Genomic DNA, 15,350 nt, shown 5'->3' with positions numbered 1-15,350 from the left:
TGATGTGTCTAATGAAAGGTAGACATCTTAATAATTTTGTATGCAGCTTGTTTAAGCTGGGCACTAACACAAAACTTCAACTGAATTAAACTTTAAATAGGCTGAAAATTCAGCATTGGTGTATAAATGAGTTTTAGCATGATAACTGTTTCCTGAATTTAAAATTTGAGATATTAACAGATTGGAAGTTTGAGGTGAGTCGCTTTAAACTATAGTGCTTCAGAGCTCATGCTATTCAGTTATTTCAAATGACTGATACAATAACAGAACTGAAACACAGGTCAAAACAAATAAAATATTTAATTAGTTGAGAAGATAAATACTATTAGATGATCTTTTAGTTTTAAAATGCGCTTCTTTTTATGCTACTAAGTTTCAGTCGTAATAGTTTCAATATGCATCACCACTAATGTTACAAAAGTGGACCCTTGGAACTTGCTGTAACAGGAACTGATTGAATGTTGCAAGATTTTACATCAAAACTGCATTAAGGATATTTCTTAAAGAAAGTTTATTTGCTGATTCCTACAGAAAAATCTGTGTTAGACTAAGTCCATCCTGTGCCTGTGTGACAAGCAGCTATTGTGCTCTCTGTTGAAATGTCTGGTAAAAATGGACTACTGAAGCAGATGCTGGTCTGATTTTGTGTAAAAATTAATAATGCTTAGTCAAATTTTTATGATCTGGAGCAACACTGCACTTGTTCAATATTCAGAATTTGAAGTCTTCACACTGTTCCTTTCAATTTTCCGTAGTTCTTTGCTAACATGGATGTACCAAATAATTTGTGTGACTACTAGAGCTGATCTGTATAACTGCACTGTTTTTGTAGTGAATGAATGCTTATTGAATTTGCCTGTGAACCCTAAGGGTCCATTGGTATGTTAAGACAGCATTTAGAGCATAGGAGGACTCCCTTCAGTATAAACTTATTAATTACTAATCTGGATTATTACTTACTAGTAAAAATTTATATAGATGCATGGAAGAAGTTGGAACTGGAGTGCAAAGCACACTGAGTTGTGACTAAGCAGAATGACTGCTCTTCAATTTAGTTGCATATGAAAGCAAGTTTGGCCCACTCTATGCATATATGTGGAGAGAGAAAGCCCTAAAACTTTTTGATGACAAGTGAACAGTGACTCGAGCTGTAGCTTTTCCTATCCTTTTCTCTTGGATTTCGGTGTATTTCGGCATCAAGTACAGGGCTCCTGCTAGAGGCTTGAACAGAGCTTTGCTTAATTAAAATTAAATCAAGTTTGATGTAATTGGTTGTGGGGCCTTCTGCTTGGTCTATTTTTGCCTAATTAGCAGCTGCAGCATCTTCTCCATAGCTATACAAACTCATTTGCCTGATCTGCTTCTTGTTATACTGTCATAGCTTATGATCAGATGCCAGCTGATAAATCCTCCTAGGCTACCAGCTGGACAACAACATCTAGCTTTTGGGTATTAGATAACAATGTGGCATGTCTTTTAAAGAAAACTCTTTCATACACGGTTTGCATGAAATTCTTTACTTGCAGGATACTCTAACAGAACTCATTAGAGTCTTAATCAAAACTTTATCTTAGCATGCAGGTTAACACTATCATCATGGACTCTTCAACTGTTGCAACATTTTCTTGCAAGTAACAGAGAAAACAATGAAGATTTAAAATTAATTTTTAAATTAAAAGCTTTTTTGATGTCATAGAATATTGGAAGTTTTAAGCATGCGAATATTGATTGCTTTATGCTTTTTGTCACTCTCTGGAGAACAGCCATGGACAGTGGTTTTCTCAGAATCTCCTGTGACAGGAAGAGAAGAGCAGTTGCAGTTGTAGAAGTGGTAGTTCTGCCAGAGATGGACCTGTCACTTGTGGTTAGGTGACATCAGTTCAGGGGTTTACAGTGTCAGTGGCTGCTGTCAGGGCAAAAAAAGTACTGTGGCATGGTACTTTAAATGGTAGATTTAGTATAGCTGCAACTGATTGTTTCCAGAGCAGAAATCTGAGTCTTTCCTGGAACCAAGACCCAAATTTCTGGTAATTGGATACTTATACCTTTACTTCAACATAGACTCAGCAGTTCAGCCAAACAGTCCTCTAACCTGGCAGGGAAGTAGCTAGAAATCTTTTGTTTGCTGATGCTTTGCCTTCATATTTTTGCCTTTGCTAAGCATATGACACCTGAGGGTCTTGTTGACCTGAAAGTGTCCAAGTTATTGTTCACCTGATCCTGGCAGTCATGTTTTGTGGGGGAATATGTTGTTACACGTGCTTATTGCACTTCATTATGCCAATAAAGCTGATTTACGTGATCAGAAGTCTGGTTTTGGCACACAGCAAATCTTCACACAGGCATGAGGAGTTTGTACACTGTTGTGTAGCCTCATGTGTATGTGCAAGATATGTCAGCTGAGCATGGATTAGGAGTAGAATTAGCTATAGAGTTCTGTGGCTAGATGATAATTTCTCAGCTACAATACATTGATCATCAGATGGAAGAACTGCTCTCAGTCTGCTCATCCCTTGTGCAGAAAGGTGGTATTGTGCAATTTAATTCTTCAAAGAATTAAATGGAGACACTCTGCAAGGCTTGAGCTGTGATGAAGTGGGCTAGAGCAGGGTTAAAACTGTATGGACGTGAAAAATTCATTAAGAGCTAGGTCTACCTGAAGATATAATCTAATTTAGAATACAAAAGTATTTCATGTGTAGGCTAGCTTAGTGTTGAAGTTTTTTTCTTGAGGTTTGCACAAATGAATTAATGGGAACACAAAAATAAAATTGCTCTTCCCAAACTCTGAGGTGAGGGCATCATTGGAAAGTGGGAATTTTTAACCTGAGCATGTTCTTTCCCCATGTGACATCACTTGTGGATGCTACAAGCTCCATTTCCCTGGAAACAGATTTAATTTTAGGTATTTTTAAAGGTTGCTGCTTGATGATGAACCATATGGACATTTGAAGGAAAATGCTAGTGTTAAAGGCAACAGTTGTTACAAAGTTAATGATTTAAGGAAATCCAATAATACAAGGTTGTTTTGGGGTGGGAAACATCCATTTTCTTCCGCTCTTGCCTGCGGAACGCAAACTGAAAATATTATAGGAAATTAAAAAAGAAATTTGTTCTGTAACCTTAGTAGAAAGAGTAGGGATTGTCTTACAATGCATTCCAGTATAGATGTTATGTAACTGAATGTGTATTTATTCTCTCCCTAGACTGTACATGCCTTTTGGCTTCGGGGAACAGAACGCACCATGGGACACCCTCAAAGATATCTCTCCAGATGGGCTCTCTTGCTTGGGTGATGTGTCTGCTCTCCTGACTGTCTTCATACCCAAAGGATTTATTTTCCTTTTGGAAATATTTTAAGTTGAAATTTTGTTCCTTGCTGGATACTGTCTACGCTAAAGACTGCATGCATCATGGGTGACATGGCAAACAACTCGGTTGCGTATAGCAGCGTAAAAAACGCTGTAAAAGAAGCTAATCATGGAGATTTTGGAGTTACTCTTGCAGAACTCCGTTCTCTTATGGAACTTCGAGCTGCAGATGCACTGCATAAAATACAGGAATGCTATGGTGATGTACATGGCATCTGTACAAAGTTGAAAACTTCACCAAATGAAGGTAAGTAAATTTTAACACTTATTGGGGAAACTCCATTTATGAAAAGCCTTAGTCAGCAAACTGCTTTTTTAATAGAACAAAATTTGTAAAAGCATTTTAGTGACCATAACAAAATATTGCTTCTTGGTCTTTTAAGAGAGAAGTATTCCATGGTAATAAGTAAGCAAGAGGTTTTTTTCAGTTGGTCTAGCTGCATGTGAGATTTTGTATTAATGAAGCTGTACTTGGAACAGAGTTCATTGATGTAGACATCCACATATGAAACAGCAGTGTTCAACTCACTGTGAAAGCATCAGTTTTCTGAGTAGTTCATATGACCTTTTTCACAGTTCAGATCATGCTGTTGTAGAGCCCAGGGTTTTAATATTCTAATGCAGGGCTTATTAATGCTTCTGTGTGGCTACCTAGTTCTTGGATTTGCTAATGCAGCAATTTTTAAAACTGATTACATGTTTGTGTACGTTGGATTCTTAATAGCAGGATCTAGTTTTTAAATCTGCAGTATTTCTGTAGATCTCATTTGAGCTATGCAAAATAACTATCAATATAACTTGAAGCATTGACGTTTACTCTTAGTGGAAGGTTTGCAAAGTGATTACACAATCTTACTCCTTAGAAATAAGCATCTCTGATGGAGTCTTTGTTTGACTAAGTGGCATTCTGTAAAATGTGGCTACACCGTGCTTTTGCTATCTAGATTATTACTCCAAGATAGACTGTATAAATGTGAAGAAATAAGTAAATAAATTTATTAAGTCTCCTTCTCGAGAACCCTGCAGAAGTTCTCCTTAAGACCTGGCTTTTTCTTACTGCTTTCTTCCAATAAAGTACTGCAGTATCTACATACTGTAGTACTTGCAGTAAACTGTACTTAAATAAAAATATGTAAAAACATTAACAGAAACTTACTGTGAAGTCCTGCTGTTGAGAGCAATTGAGAATTACCAAAATCAAGATTTTGGCAAATTGTAGTGTCTCTGCATTTAAGGACTCACACAGATTTTAACCAATGTGGTGTCATGTCGGTAGCAGCAAAGCACCTCCTGTCTTAAACCTGGAGAGCCGTTGCTTTCTGTTCTTCAGAAATGCTATGGAAAGATTTGTCTTCTTGGACCAAGAACAGCCTACTAATGCCGTAAGGTACCTCTGGGTACATCTGCATTTAGCATGTTTTGGCTTGATCTGCTTTTGAAGCCAGATTTCCAGACTCCTGAAATTATCAGTAGATGAATCGTGTTCCTCTTACCAAACTGAAAGTAGCCAGCTGACATGGCTGAACTACCAGTGAATGGGAGTAGACCAATTTCAGGATGAAGAAGTTTGTAAATCACAAGGAGTACAAACTTCTGTCCCTTGGCAGTTGTAAAGCACAGTGCACGTGTGTGAAGCACGGTGGTGTATAAGCAGCGTAAAGCATCTCAGGAGCAATAGGCTCTTGTTACCCTGTTGACCTGTTGCATGGTATGGAAAGGCAGTTTCTTTTCTCCGTGAAAAGGGAGATAGTTTTCTACAACTGGGAATTGAACCGAGAGTTGAATTCTGTTGTACAGTGATCTGCAAAGCTAAAGGTCCATTCTTAGTGCAAGCTAGGTGGACATACAATTTTACATAGCCACAGTGCACTAAGCACCAAACACCTCATATACTGCAGGATTTATGTTGTCTCTTAATGTAACAAACATGCAGATTACTAAACATGTCATGTGTCTGTGTACTAAAACTCAAGGGTTGGATGCCCTTTCCTGCAGACTGATTGTGCTGTACTGAGGGCTGTGTGATCAAGGCCTTTCACTTTCAAAAGGATTTGACATTTAGATGTACACTAAAATCAGTTACATACAGTCACTGACCTAATAAAAGGGCACTATCCTTTTTTAAGTGTGAGAGAAGCTTATAAACACACCAAAGACTCAACTGTTGAACATGTTAACAGGCTCTGAAAAGGTTAATTGAGTTAGAACAGCATCCAACAGAGGTGTCATTTTGACTCTAAACCACAACATGAAGTTTTAGAGAATCAGCCTCTCTGTCAGGTAACCTGCTATAAACTTTCTGGAGGTAGTACTGGAGAGCTCTTGTAAAGGTAGAACTAGGTCTCTGCTTTTGTCAGATTCTAACCGTAAGTATAGAAAGGGAGACAATACTAACGGAGAAAAGTCTAGGGAAGATCTTGCAGAAAACTGTTATGCATTATGCTAATACTAGCTCTCTAAAACCTCGTGTGTATTCCTGCAGGGCCCTAGGACACTTTTTCCTAATCATGTTGCCTTTATGACATGACACTCTTACCACTATGTAATTACCAGGGGCTTCACAGGAACAGTACAGGTAGTTCTGACATGGTGCACAGTGGATGAGTTCAGCTTGTTCCATTTCTTGCTGTGAAGTTGTTGACAATGTAAGACAACATCTATTTTCAGGCAAAATTTGGATCAGACTTATCTGATTTGAAATGAGAAATGGGAACAATCCTTTACCAGTATTACTTTAAAAAAGGACACTGAGCAGACTTTACTGCTTACTTGTATGCAAATATGCAAAAATAATGTTTGACATATCTTTAGTAGAAAAAGTCTGTCTAATATTCTGAACAGATATAGATATTTCTAATAAAATTTGAATATGAAGCATTAACTAGTCCCTTGTCTAACATTTTTCAAACTTAACCACAATTAATATAAACTACCCTAGTTAAGATACATAATTAAGAATATAATGGCAGTAGTTTTGATCTCAGGACTGTAGATTGTGAACTGTGAAATTGCCAGCTGTCTGGTAAATGTAGCAAGTTCAGTAATGGTGCATGGTGTATTATAGTGCATATGGTTTATAAATGTATATAAATGGGTTTTATATTTGCTAGGTTTATTTACCAATCTTCACTAAGTGGTTCTGATAGTAGCTTGACTTTATATAGTCTCATTTTGAAGCACTTTTCGTTTTCAAAGACCTTTGTTGTACACTTCTGATGTTCTGCACTGTAGTACCCTGGAAAGGGAGGAAGAAAGTGATATTGCTAATATTATGTAAATAAATTTCCAAACTCTGCCATGTTAAAGGAATAGAGAAGTAGTATCTTTTGCAAAATAGCAATATGGCCCAGCCTTTTGGAATGACCACGCTGTCCTGAGTTTCTGTAGATCCTGTAATGTATAGCTTGATTTTGAAAATAGTCTTGCAGTGCTCTTTGAGTTGCGAGTGAAAGTAAGCACCTTAAAGCTTGAACTGCAAGAAGTGTAAGGTTATGGCTAATGAGTACAATTTCTCCTTTCTATTAAACCTTCATAGACGTGAATTCAAGGTGAATTGAAGACTGTTAGAATAGATGTAATATATCATATACACAGAGTATGTTTAATTAATTTCTCTTTTGAAGAGATCTGCATATAGTTTGCTTTTCAGTTAAGCGATTCCATAGCAGTTGTTAGCATTTAAAATTGAGCTTTGCAGTTCAGTAACCTTTTCAAAGTGTCATGAAATAGGTGATGATTCTCAAAAATGTCTGTTAGATGTGTTAAATACCCCCATTATTATGAAAGCCAGCTGCAGTGGCTACTGTTCTTATTTATTACCTAGCATGTTTGCAATGCCTTTATCACTAAGCAGTTGGGTTGGCTACTAAAAAAAATTGCTACTAAAAAAATTATTGTCTTTAAGGTGGTGCTAATCATAACCTTGAGGTCAATATGATTGAAGTACCCAGACCTTTGCTCTGAACATGCCTTGAAGTTTGGCAATTTTGATTTGAAAAATGAGCTTAATTCTGAATGGTGGATTAGTCAGCTGGAAATTTTTAGAGGAGTTGCCGGGAGATGTGCTCACGGAAGACCTTGAGTGCATGACCTTGCCCTGAAAATACTTGGTATTCCTTTATTTTTAAGATCTTGGCAAGCTCTTGAAACATGCTGTAGCCTTTCATGTAGACCCCTCACTCCTGTCTGCTAGTGTCCCTTAAGGATGGTACCAGAATTGAGACAGAGGAGGACTTAAATGTGGCTATATGAAAGAAGATAGGTACAAAACTGAGGTGACAGACCCGGCATAGTGCTGAACATGGGCTCTCTCTGTGTGGGAGATAGAAAGGGAAGCTTCAGAAGAGCAAATAACTACCACCACTCCAGGTGGAAACGGCATCATAAAATGGTTGCATCTTTGCACGTGATGCCTGAAGAGAGCTTCAACCATTTTTATTAGTATTGTATGTAATAATTATTATTGAAATATCATAATGATAATAGTTACATTTTAAATTATAATAAGCATCTCATTATAAATGTTACATTACTTTTAGGATCCTAGGATGTTGTGTCTGAATACAGAATCCCTACACTGGGAACCAGAGCTGCCTTCACGGGCTGTGGTCTTGCTAAAGCTTTATGGTGCTACTCAGTCTCAATAGTAGTAATTCTACTAATGATCTTGTCTTGCAAACTTGTTTACTTTGAACTAAGGTATGTGTGTTATTATTACTCTGTTCCTATGTCATATTAAGTGACATATTAAGCAGGTAGACCATCAACTTTATTTTTGCAAGGTGAGAATTGTAAAACATAGCTGGCTTCCTATAGTGACTCTGATTTAAGGTTATTACTTCTGTAATTATGTTTGAGATGTGGCTTTTTTTGGTTTTGTTACTGAAATATGGAGTGGGACTTGATTCCATGAGTGGGAAACTTCAGTCACTTCTAATGTGAGGGTGAAATGTGTGTGTCACTAACTTTATCTTATTGTTAAATAGGTTTAAGTGGAAATCCAGCAGATATAGAAAGGAGAGAAGCAGTTTTTGGGAAGAACTTTATACCTCCTAAAAAGCCAAAAACATTTCTTCAGTTAGTATGGGAAGCACTACAGGACGTTACACTAATTATATTAGAAATTGCAGCCGTAGTATCCTTGGGCCTTTCTTTTTACCAGCCTCCAGGAGGAAATGAATCATGTAAGTAAACTTCTTCAAAAGTAGGTATCTACTATTATTATACTACTGACTTTCCTGGTTCAACATGCCTATACTGTAAATCTGATGGGAGACAGTAAGTCAGTGGAAAAGCAGCTTATTGTTCCTTATTGAGAGCACATTACTAAAACTCTACCTTGCCTTAAAAGGGCAACATGCGATTTCCTTGGTCATGATCTGGTATTATTCTGACCAAAGGTAAATTGCAAGCAGCGGGAACAGGACTTACTTGAAATCCAGTCTCTGTGCTAGTGGGTTTTTTTTTTTAGCTTTGCCTCAAATATTTAAGCAATTTATAATTTGCAGTCATGGTATTTCTTTGGGGAGTCAGCAAGTCTTTAAATTTTCCTTGATTTGTGCTATGACACTGGTAACTTATAATTTAAGAAATGAAGCTATATTTTTACTTCTAAACAGAAAATAAAGGAATTGGGACTTCTTAACTGAATTTTTTTTATCTCGTTTGTTAAGACAAATGTGAAGTGGGATATGTTGACAAAGCAGAATGTTGTTTACTAGTCTGACGTTCTTATGCCATCATTTAACAAAATAAGGACAGGAAACTTTATCAACTTCTCTTGTGTTCAGATAAGCAGTGTGGTTTAACTTCCTCAAGTTGCTCTAGCTTTCAGGTTCTTTAGCTTCTTTGTGTGTTACCCTTATGGAAATAAAGGTGAAATTGCAAAGAAAAATAGCATGGAAAATGTTTAGCAGCTATAAGTTTTTTGTTTGCCAAAACTTTCTTTGCTGAAATATCTTTGTGAACTTTCTTAAATCTGAAACCTGTTTTCTGCAGTATGTGGATCAGTAAATGTTGGTGAAGAAGAGGAGGAATCTGAAGCAGGTTGGATTGAAGGAGCAGCAATCCTCCTATCTGTAGTTTGTGTGGTATTAGTAACAGCTTTCAATGACTGGAGTAAAGAGAAACAATTTCGGGGATTGCAGAGCCGTATTGAACAAGAACAGAAATTCACAGTCATCAGAGGTGGCCAAGTCATCCAAATACCAGTAGCTGACATAATTGTTGGAGATATTGCACAAGTGAAATATGGTAAACATATTTTTAAAGTTGAACTTTCTTTTATTTTTAAAAAAGGAACTGCAGTCAACAAACCCAGTGATCTCTCGTAGGTGACCTTTTACCGGCTGATGGTGTACTCATTCAGGGAAATGACCTCAAAATTGATGAGAGCTCGCTGACTGGGGAATCTGATCATGTTAAGAAATCTCTGGACAGAGATCCTATGCTGCTGTCAGGTGTGTAGCATTTGACAATTTTTGAATAAAGTAATTTGTTTCTGCAGTAAAGGTTATTTAAAATGTTGTGGTTAAAACTAGCGCATTGGTTTTTTATCTAGGTTGTCTCCTGGAACTATCCCAAACCAGTCCAAAAAGTACTGAACTTTGTTGGAGTGATCAGACCTATAAAACTGACAAATGTTTTGTGTAGTTGCTAATGGGTTTACTTTCCAGATAGCTTTGGCAGCTAAAGCTTTAGGGGAGCACAGTGGTACATATACACGGCTCAGAGTTTTGTCAAAGTCAAGTTTAAAAGCTTATTTCCTCAAAGTACTTATGTTCCCTGCCATGTAACTGCTCACATCTCAGTGGAAATCCTGATTCAATCTTTCAGGTACACATGTGATGGAAGGCTCTGGAAGAATGGTGGTTACTGCTGTAGGTGTGAACTCTCAGACTGGAATAATTTTTACCTTACTTGGGGCTGGAGGAGATGAAGAGGAGAAGGAGAAGGAAAAAGAAAAGAAGGAAAAGAAAAGTAGGCATATTAATCTTAAATACCTTGGTGGGGGAGTTGGAGAGGGGATGGTGGTGAACTTTTGAATATTACTGGATAAAAGCATGTTCCAGTCATCCAAAGCCAGAAAGCTTTTTTAAAAACTCATACCTTCTGTAGGTTTCACAGGAAAAACAACTTAGGTCCAGTGACCTGAGAGTGCACCACTACTACTAACTCTCGTCACATGGAATTTAGTTAAACTTCGGATCCCATTGATCAGTCAGAGTTTGGAAATTTGCAATTGCTAACCAGCCATGCATACCATGTATAAATGGTTAAACTCTCAGCTTGTGTAACTTCAAGGCACATTGATGTCTAATAGCAAGTACTTGTTTATGGAAAACAAGTTATTATGAAGTTCAACCTAATAAGTATCTAGTGGTACTTTTAAGTGATCTTTTTGTCAGAGGGATACAAGACACTAATGGAAAATTCACACAGAAATGTGTTTAAGATTCTCAAGAGACTTTCAAACTCTAGGCAATTGCTAAAATGTGTGCTCTGTGCAGGAATTGAGATTGAAGTTTTTTTGTCTTGTCCTAACCCACAATTCTGACCCTTCTTAAAACTTGAAAAAAACTAGTGAGTTTCTTTAAAAGTTAGAAAAAATGTTAGAAGAAGCATTGAAAGTTCTAAGTTAGTTTCAAGCTCAAGCATGTGAAACTATGTGAAAAGAAAAACAGTGAAAAGAAAAAGCTGACCTGCAGCACTTGCAGTCATTAGTGTGAAAGTTGCCATCCTGTGCCTTCCCCTTACAGAGGAAGGAGAAGGAAACAAATAACAGTACCAGCTGCTGCAGGAGATACGGAGTGGATTATAGCTTTTATTAATATTCTGCCAGTGTTTATTATCGTAGAAGCAGAAGTCTCTTTGACAAGTCGTATTTTGGTGTATCCTAGGACCCAAACACTACTGGGGTTTTTTTGTATCCCAAGATAGATAGGTTCCTGTTTTCCTTAAGTTAGGTGCCTAATAAGATTCTCCTTGATAAAACTCAGGTTAAACTAAATTAACTTCTCTGTGAATGTTAAGGAGATTAAAGGGACTATATTTAGCTGGCTGTGTATGGCACGATTCAGAGTGAAAGCAAATGTATGTACAAGGAGTTACAAGTAACTCAAATGTAGAACTTTGCTCTTGAAAGAGGAAGAGGGGAACTGGGGAGAACAAATACAAAATCAGGAGACAATGATGAGTTCTTAAAAAGTCTGAGGTGGCATCTTCTGGAGAAAGTGAACATGCTTTTTTTTTTTTTTTTTTTTTTTTTTTTTTTTTTTTTCTGTTCAGCTGTTGTGAGAATGCTGGGAGAAATCTTACGTATAGAAATCAGACTGTGTCTACAGTAATGGTGTAGTGGAGATATTAAATGTCATGCCAGACAGGCTGCTTGATAATTTGATTTTCTTCTACTTGAGTACTCTTGAAAATTTTGGTCTACATAACCTAAGGACAAAGACGTGGTGAATTACCAGTAATACTGAAAATGTTTGGGTTTTGTTCTAAGTTGCTCAATTTTGTGCTTTCATTTCAGTTTATCACAAACAGTAATTATAACCCTTGCTTTCTCTACTCAGAAATAAAGTTTGTCACTTTCAAGCCCCCAAAAACAACACACGATGTGTTAGTCTTCCAATCTTTAATATTTCAGTTGTTCAATTCTTTCATTATTTCACTGTCCTTTATGATCTCTTGTTGAGCCCCATTTCTGAACACAGGTAGGAGTAATATTTTATTATGCACTTGAGCTATTCTCACCATGATGTATGGTATATTGCCTACAGATTTGTGCTTGTGTTTGTGTAAATAGTAATCCAGTGCTGTACCTCCATTAAGCTTTGCTATGGATTTATTAATATTTTATACCACAGTAGTTTCTGTAATGTTGTACAAAACACTGATTCTCAAAGTGAGACCTTGGCGGTTTATTTACAGAGGTAGTCAGATACTGGTGGCAAGTGTTGGAAGACTACAGCAAGATAGAGGCTTCCAAAATCACTGAATTGTCACAAATATCTTTCCTAGAAAAGCATGTCAGGAAGTCTTTTGTAAAGCTTTCTTCACAAGCCGTGTCAGTATCAGTAATTTGTGCAAACTCAACCATGGTAGATTAACACTGCAGCAGTCTTGTATGGGAAAAGTAAAGTCCAAAAAGTGCCATGAGCTGTTTCTGTGAGCTGACTTACATGTTTTACTTTTTTTTTTTTTTAAATGCAGTTTCCTGTTTTAGCAGAGTAATGTAGGTATTGTATAAAAACATAAATAAAATAATGAATTCTGCACAGCCAGCTTAAAACACAACTTGTTTCCCTCTCTGGCAGGTAAAAAGCAAGATGGAGCTGTTGAAAACCGTAACAAAGGTAAATGCAGGTTCTCTAATTCTTTCTTGCAAGTCTCTTCCCTAAGAGTATAGATGAATACAGACTTCCCTATAAAAATGCATATTGAATTTTTATATCCAAAGTGCTTATGGTAAAGATGGCATAATTGAATCTGCCCAAAACAGATGCTTCACTGAACCTGGTATTCTATCACCAATACAAAATACACTTATTTGAACATTCATGTGAAGTGTTGCCTCTCTGGATACAAGATCATTCTCTGTGCTATTGTATTTAGTGGGGCTGTATATTAAGCTTTTTAGGTATCTTTGATTTGGAAGACTCACCAATGACTAAACTTTTTTTTGATCTTAACTTCTAGCTAAAGCTCAGGATGGAGCAGCCATGGAAATGCAACCACTGAAGAGTGAGGATGGTGGAGATGGAGATGAGAAAGACAAGAAGAAAGCAAATTTGCCAAAGAAGGAAAAGTCAGTTCTCCAAGGCAAACTCACAAAGCTCGCAGTTCAGATTGGCAAAGCAGGTACAATGTCTCAGTACTCTCCTCATGATGATGTCATGTTAAAAAAAGTTGGAACATGCATAGTTTGGGAAGAGATAAAATAATCAAACCACTCAAGGCTGGCTACTTAAGTGCAAAATTTTAATGCATGTAAGTATGCTGCTGTGCCTGAGTATGCTGATGGCCTCTCAGGCTCTGTCATGTGGATATCTTTTATTTTCCCCTAATTTACATAGAGTCAGGCTTTCAAGTGCCAGCTTCTAGGAGGGAAAATTCCAACTTCATAAAATTGGACAACTGTTACGAAAGATCTTTTTAGGTTAGATACAGCATTTAGCAATGTACCAAGAGAACTGTAACTTGAGTGAAGCCTGGAAAATGTGGTACAGTCAACGAGGTTATCTCTAGTACTTTCAGAGGCTTAGAGTTTTCCACTTAACATATGCCTTGCTGATACATAATATTTTTATTGACTTCCTACTTTTCTATCAGCTAATACTCAGCTGCCTTGTCAAAATCTTTGGTAGACTGTTGCTTCTTGAAAGTAGGCTAAAACAATAGTGAAGTTCAGTATAAAATTTAGGCTATATTATCTGGTGTATAGTGGTTTAATTCAAATATTTCAGGATTTATTTTTGTCCATGTAGAATTGTTGAAAGGTTTGGGCTGGAAGGAATTTCAGGAAGACTTGTAGCCCAGCCCACAGCTCAAGAAGGGCTGACTTTAGCATTTGTATCATTACACAGTTACAGTCTGAAATGGAGCAATGAAACTTGTAGCTGTAACGCTTTGCAGTTGTGTATAGTGGTATTAATTTTTCAGTGAGATTAACAAATATGTGTACTGTAAACTACTGTCCTGGTCAAAGATTTTTTTTCATCTCTTCCAAGAGGTGTTGTTTTCCTTTATGTACCTTTTGACCTATTGTAGTTCCCCACACAGCCTTAATACTCATCTACTTCATGCATGGATTTTCCTGTCCTCCTGCTTTGAGACCACACTTGAAGCACTACTGAATCAGTCAGCATAAAATTGGTGAAGGCCTCCTGAATTTTCTCACTTTTGGTTCTGCTTAGTCAATTGACTTTACATATTGGTCTGTCCTGTTACTAATTAGCTCCATGCTTTTCAATTAAATTGGAGAAAAAAAGATTTCTAAGCACTTCTAGGTGAAATGCATGACGAAATACTTGCATTGGAAACTGGAACATGTCTGAGAACTGCCTCCATGTTTTGACTTGCCTCTTTGAAACCTTAGTCTTAATCTAGCTTGTATAAGGGCAGAAGTATTTGCATGTATCTACAGTCTGTATTGCCAAATGTTTGAGATAATTTCTTAAAACTGTTTATTCTCTTTTTAACAAGGTTTGTTGATGTCTGCAATCACAGTCATTATCCTTGTGTTGTATTTTGTAATTGATACCTTCTGGGTTCAGAAGAGACCTTGGCTTGCTGAATGTACCCCAATTTATATTCAGTATTTTGTGAAGTTCTTCATTATTGGAGTTACTGTCTTGGTGGTGGCAGTACCAGAAGGTCTTCCACTTGCAGTCACTATATCTCTGGCTTACTCTGTTAAGGTAAGTAGGTAGAGGGCAAGTAGATTTTTTTTTTTTTTTTTTTTAAGGTAGGTGGGCATATTCATCAGCTGTTAAATACAGAGTTATGCTGCATCACAGATATATATGTGTGTTAGACTGGGAAGAAGCTTTTCTTGTTTTCTGAACTGCATAAGAATTCTACTGCAGTACTTTTCTTCATCTTTGAATGAATACACACTGACAAGGACAGTGAGCATTGCCAGCCTGTTGTCACAAGCTAAAGATGAATGGGTTCATCTTTACCATTGTAACATTTGCTTACAAAAACCAGATGTTTTAGAATTTGTAAATAACAAACTTTTCTGTAAATCTGAACTTCTACCTAGCTGATATGTTAAACAATTGCTATGAAAGCTTCTAGATTGATTTTTTTTTTTGAACACTGAATAGTGTAAAGCATTTTGCTTTCTGCTTACTATACAGCATGTTTTTTAACTTAAGCTGTGTTCTTAATTTTCTTACTGCATCCACATGCTGAGACTGATTATTTGTCTAAAATCTAATTGTAAAGGTAATGGGTGCTTAAGCTGTATTCTAA

General features: G+C 36.9%; 1 protein-coding gene across 11 annotated transcripts in view; it reads left to right on the top strand.

The window, feature by feature from the left end:
• The window catches only part of ATP2B1 (ATPase plasma membrane Ca2+ transporting 1), a 58,903-nt gene that overhangs the window by 22,951 nt on the left and 20,602 nt on the right, over nt 1–15,350 (top strand). For all 11 annotated transcript variants that reach the window (XM_041409722.1, XM_041409721.1, XM_041409723.1 and 8 more), the window contains exons 2-9: nt 3,207–3,618; nt 8,357–8,554; nt 9,369–9,623; nt 9,704–9,829; nt 10,206–10,349; nt 12,689–12,727; nt 13,071–13,232; nt 14,577–14,791. In XM_041409722.1, coding sequence (XP_041265656.1) covers nt 3,414–3,618; nt 8,357–8,554; nt 9,369–9,623; nt 9,704–9,829; nt 10,206–10,349; nt 12,689–12,727; nt 13,071–13,232; nt 14,577–14,791 — 1,344 coding nt within the window. In that variant the 5' untranslated portion in view covers nt 3,207–3,413. The remainder of the gene's footprint in view (nt 1–3,206; nt 3,619–8,356; nt 8,555–9,368; nt 9,624–9,703; nt 9,830–10,205; nt 10,350–12,688; nt 12,728–13,070; nt 13,233–14,576; nt 14,792–15,350) is intronic.

Source organism: Onychostruthus taczanowskii, unplaced genomic scaffold, assembly GCF_017590055.1.
Source record: "Onychostruthus taczanowskii isolate IOZ18803 unplaced genomic scaffold, ASM1759005v1 scaffold31, whole genome shotgun sequence".
In the NCBI taxonomy this organism is placed as follows: Eukaryota; Metazoa; Chordata; class Aves; order Passeriformes; family Passeridae; genus Onychostruthus; species Onychostruthus taczanowskii.
Note: the sequence above shows the minus strand (reverse complement) of the source record. Positions and strands in the feature narration are given on the sequence as shown.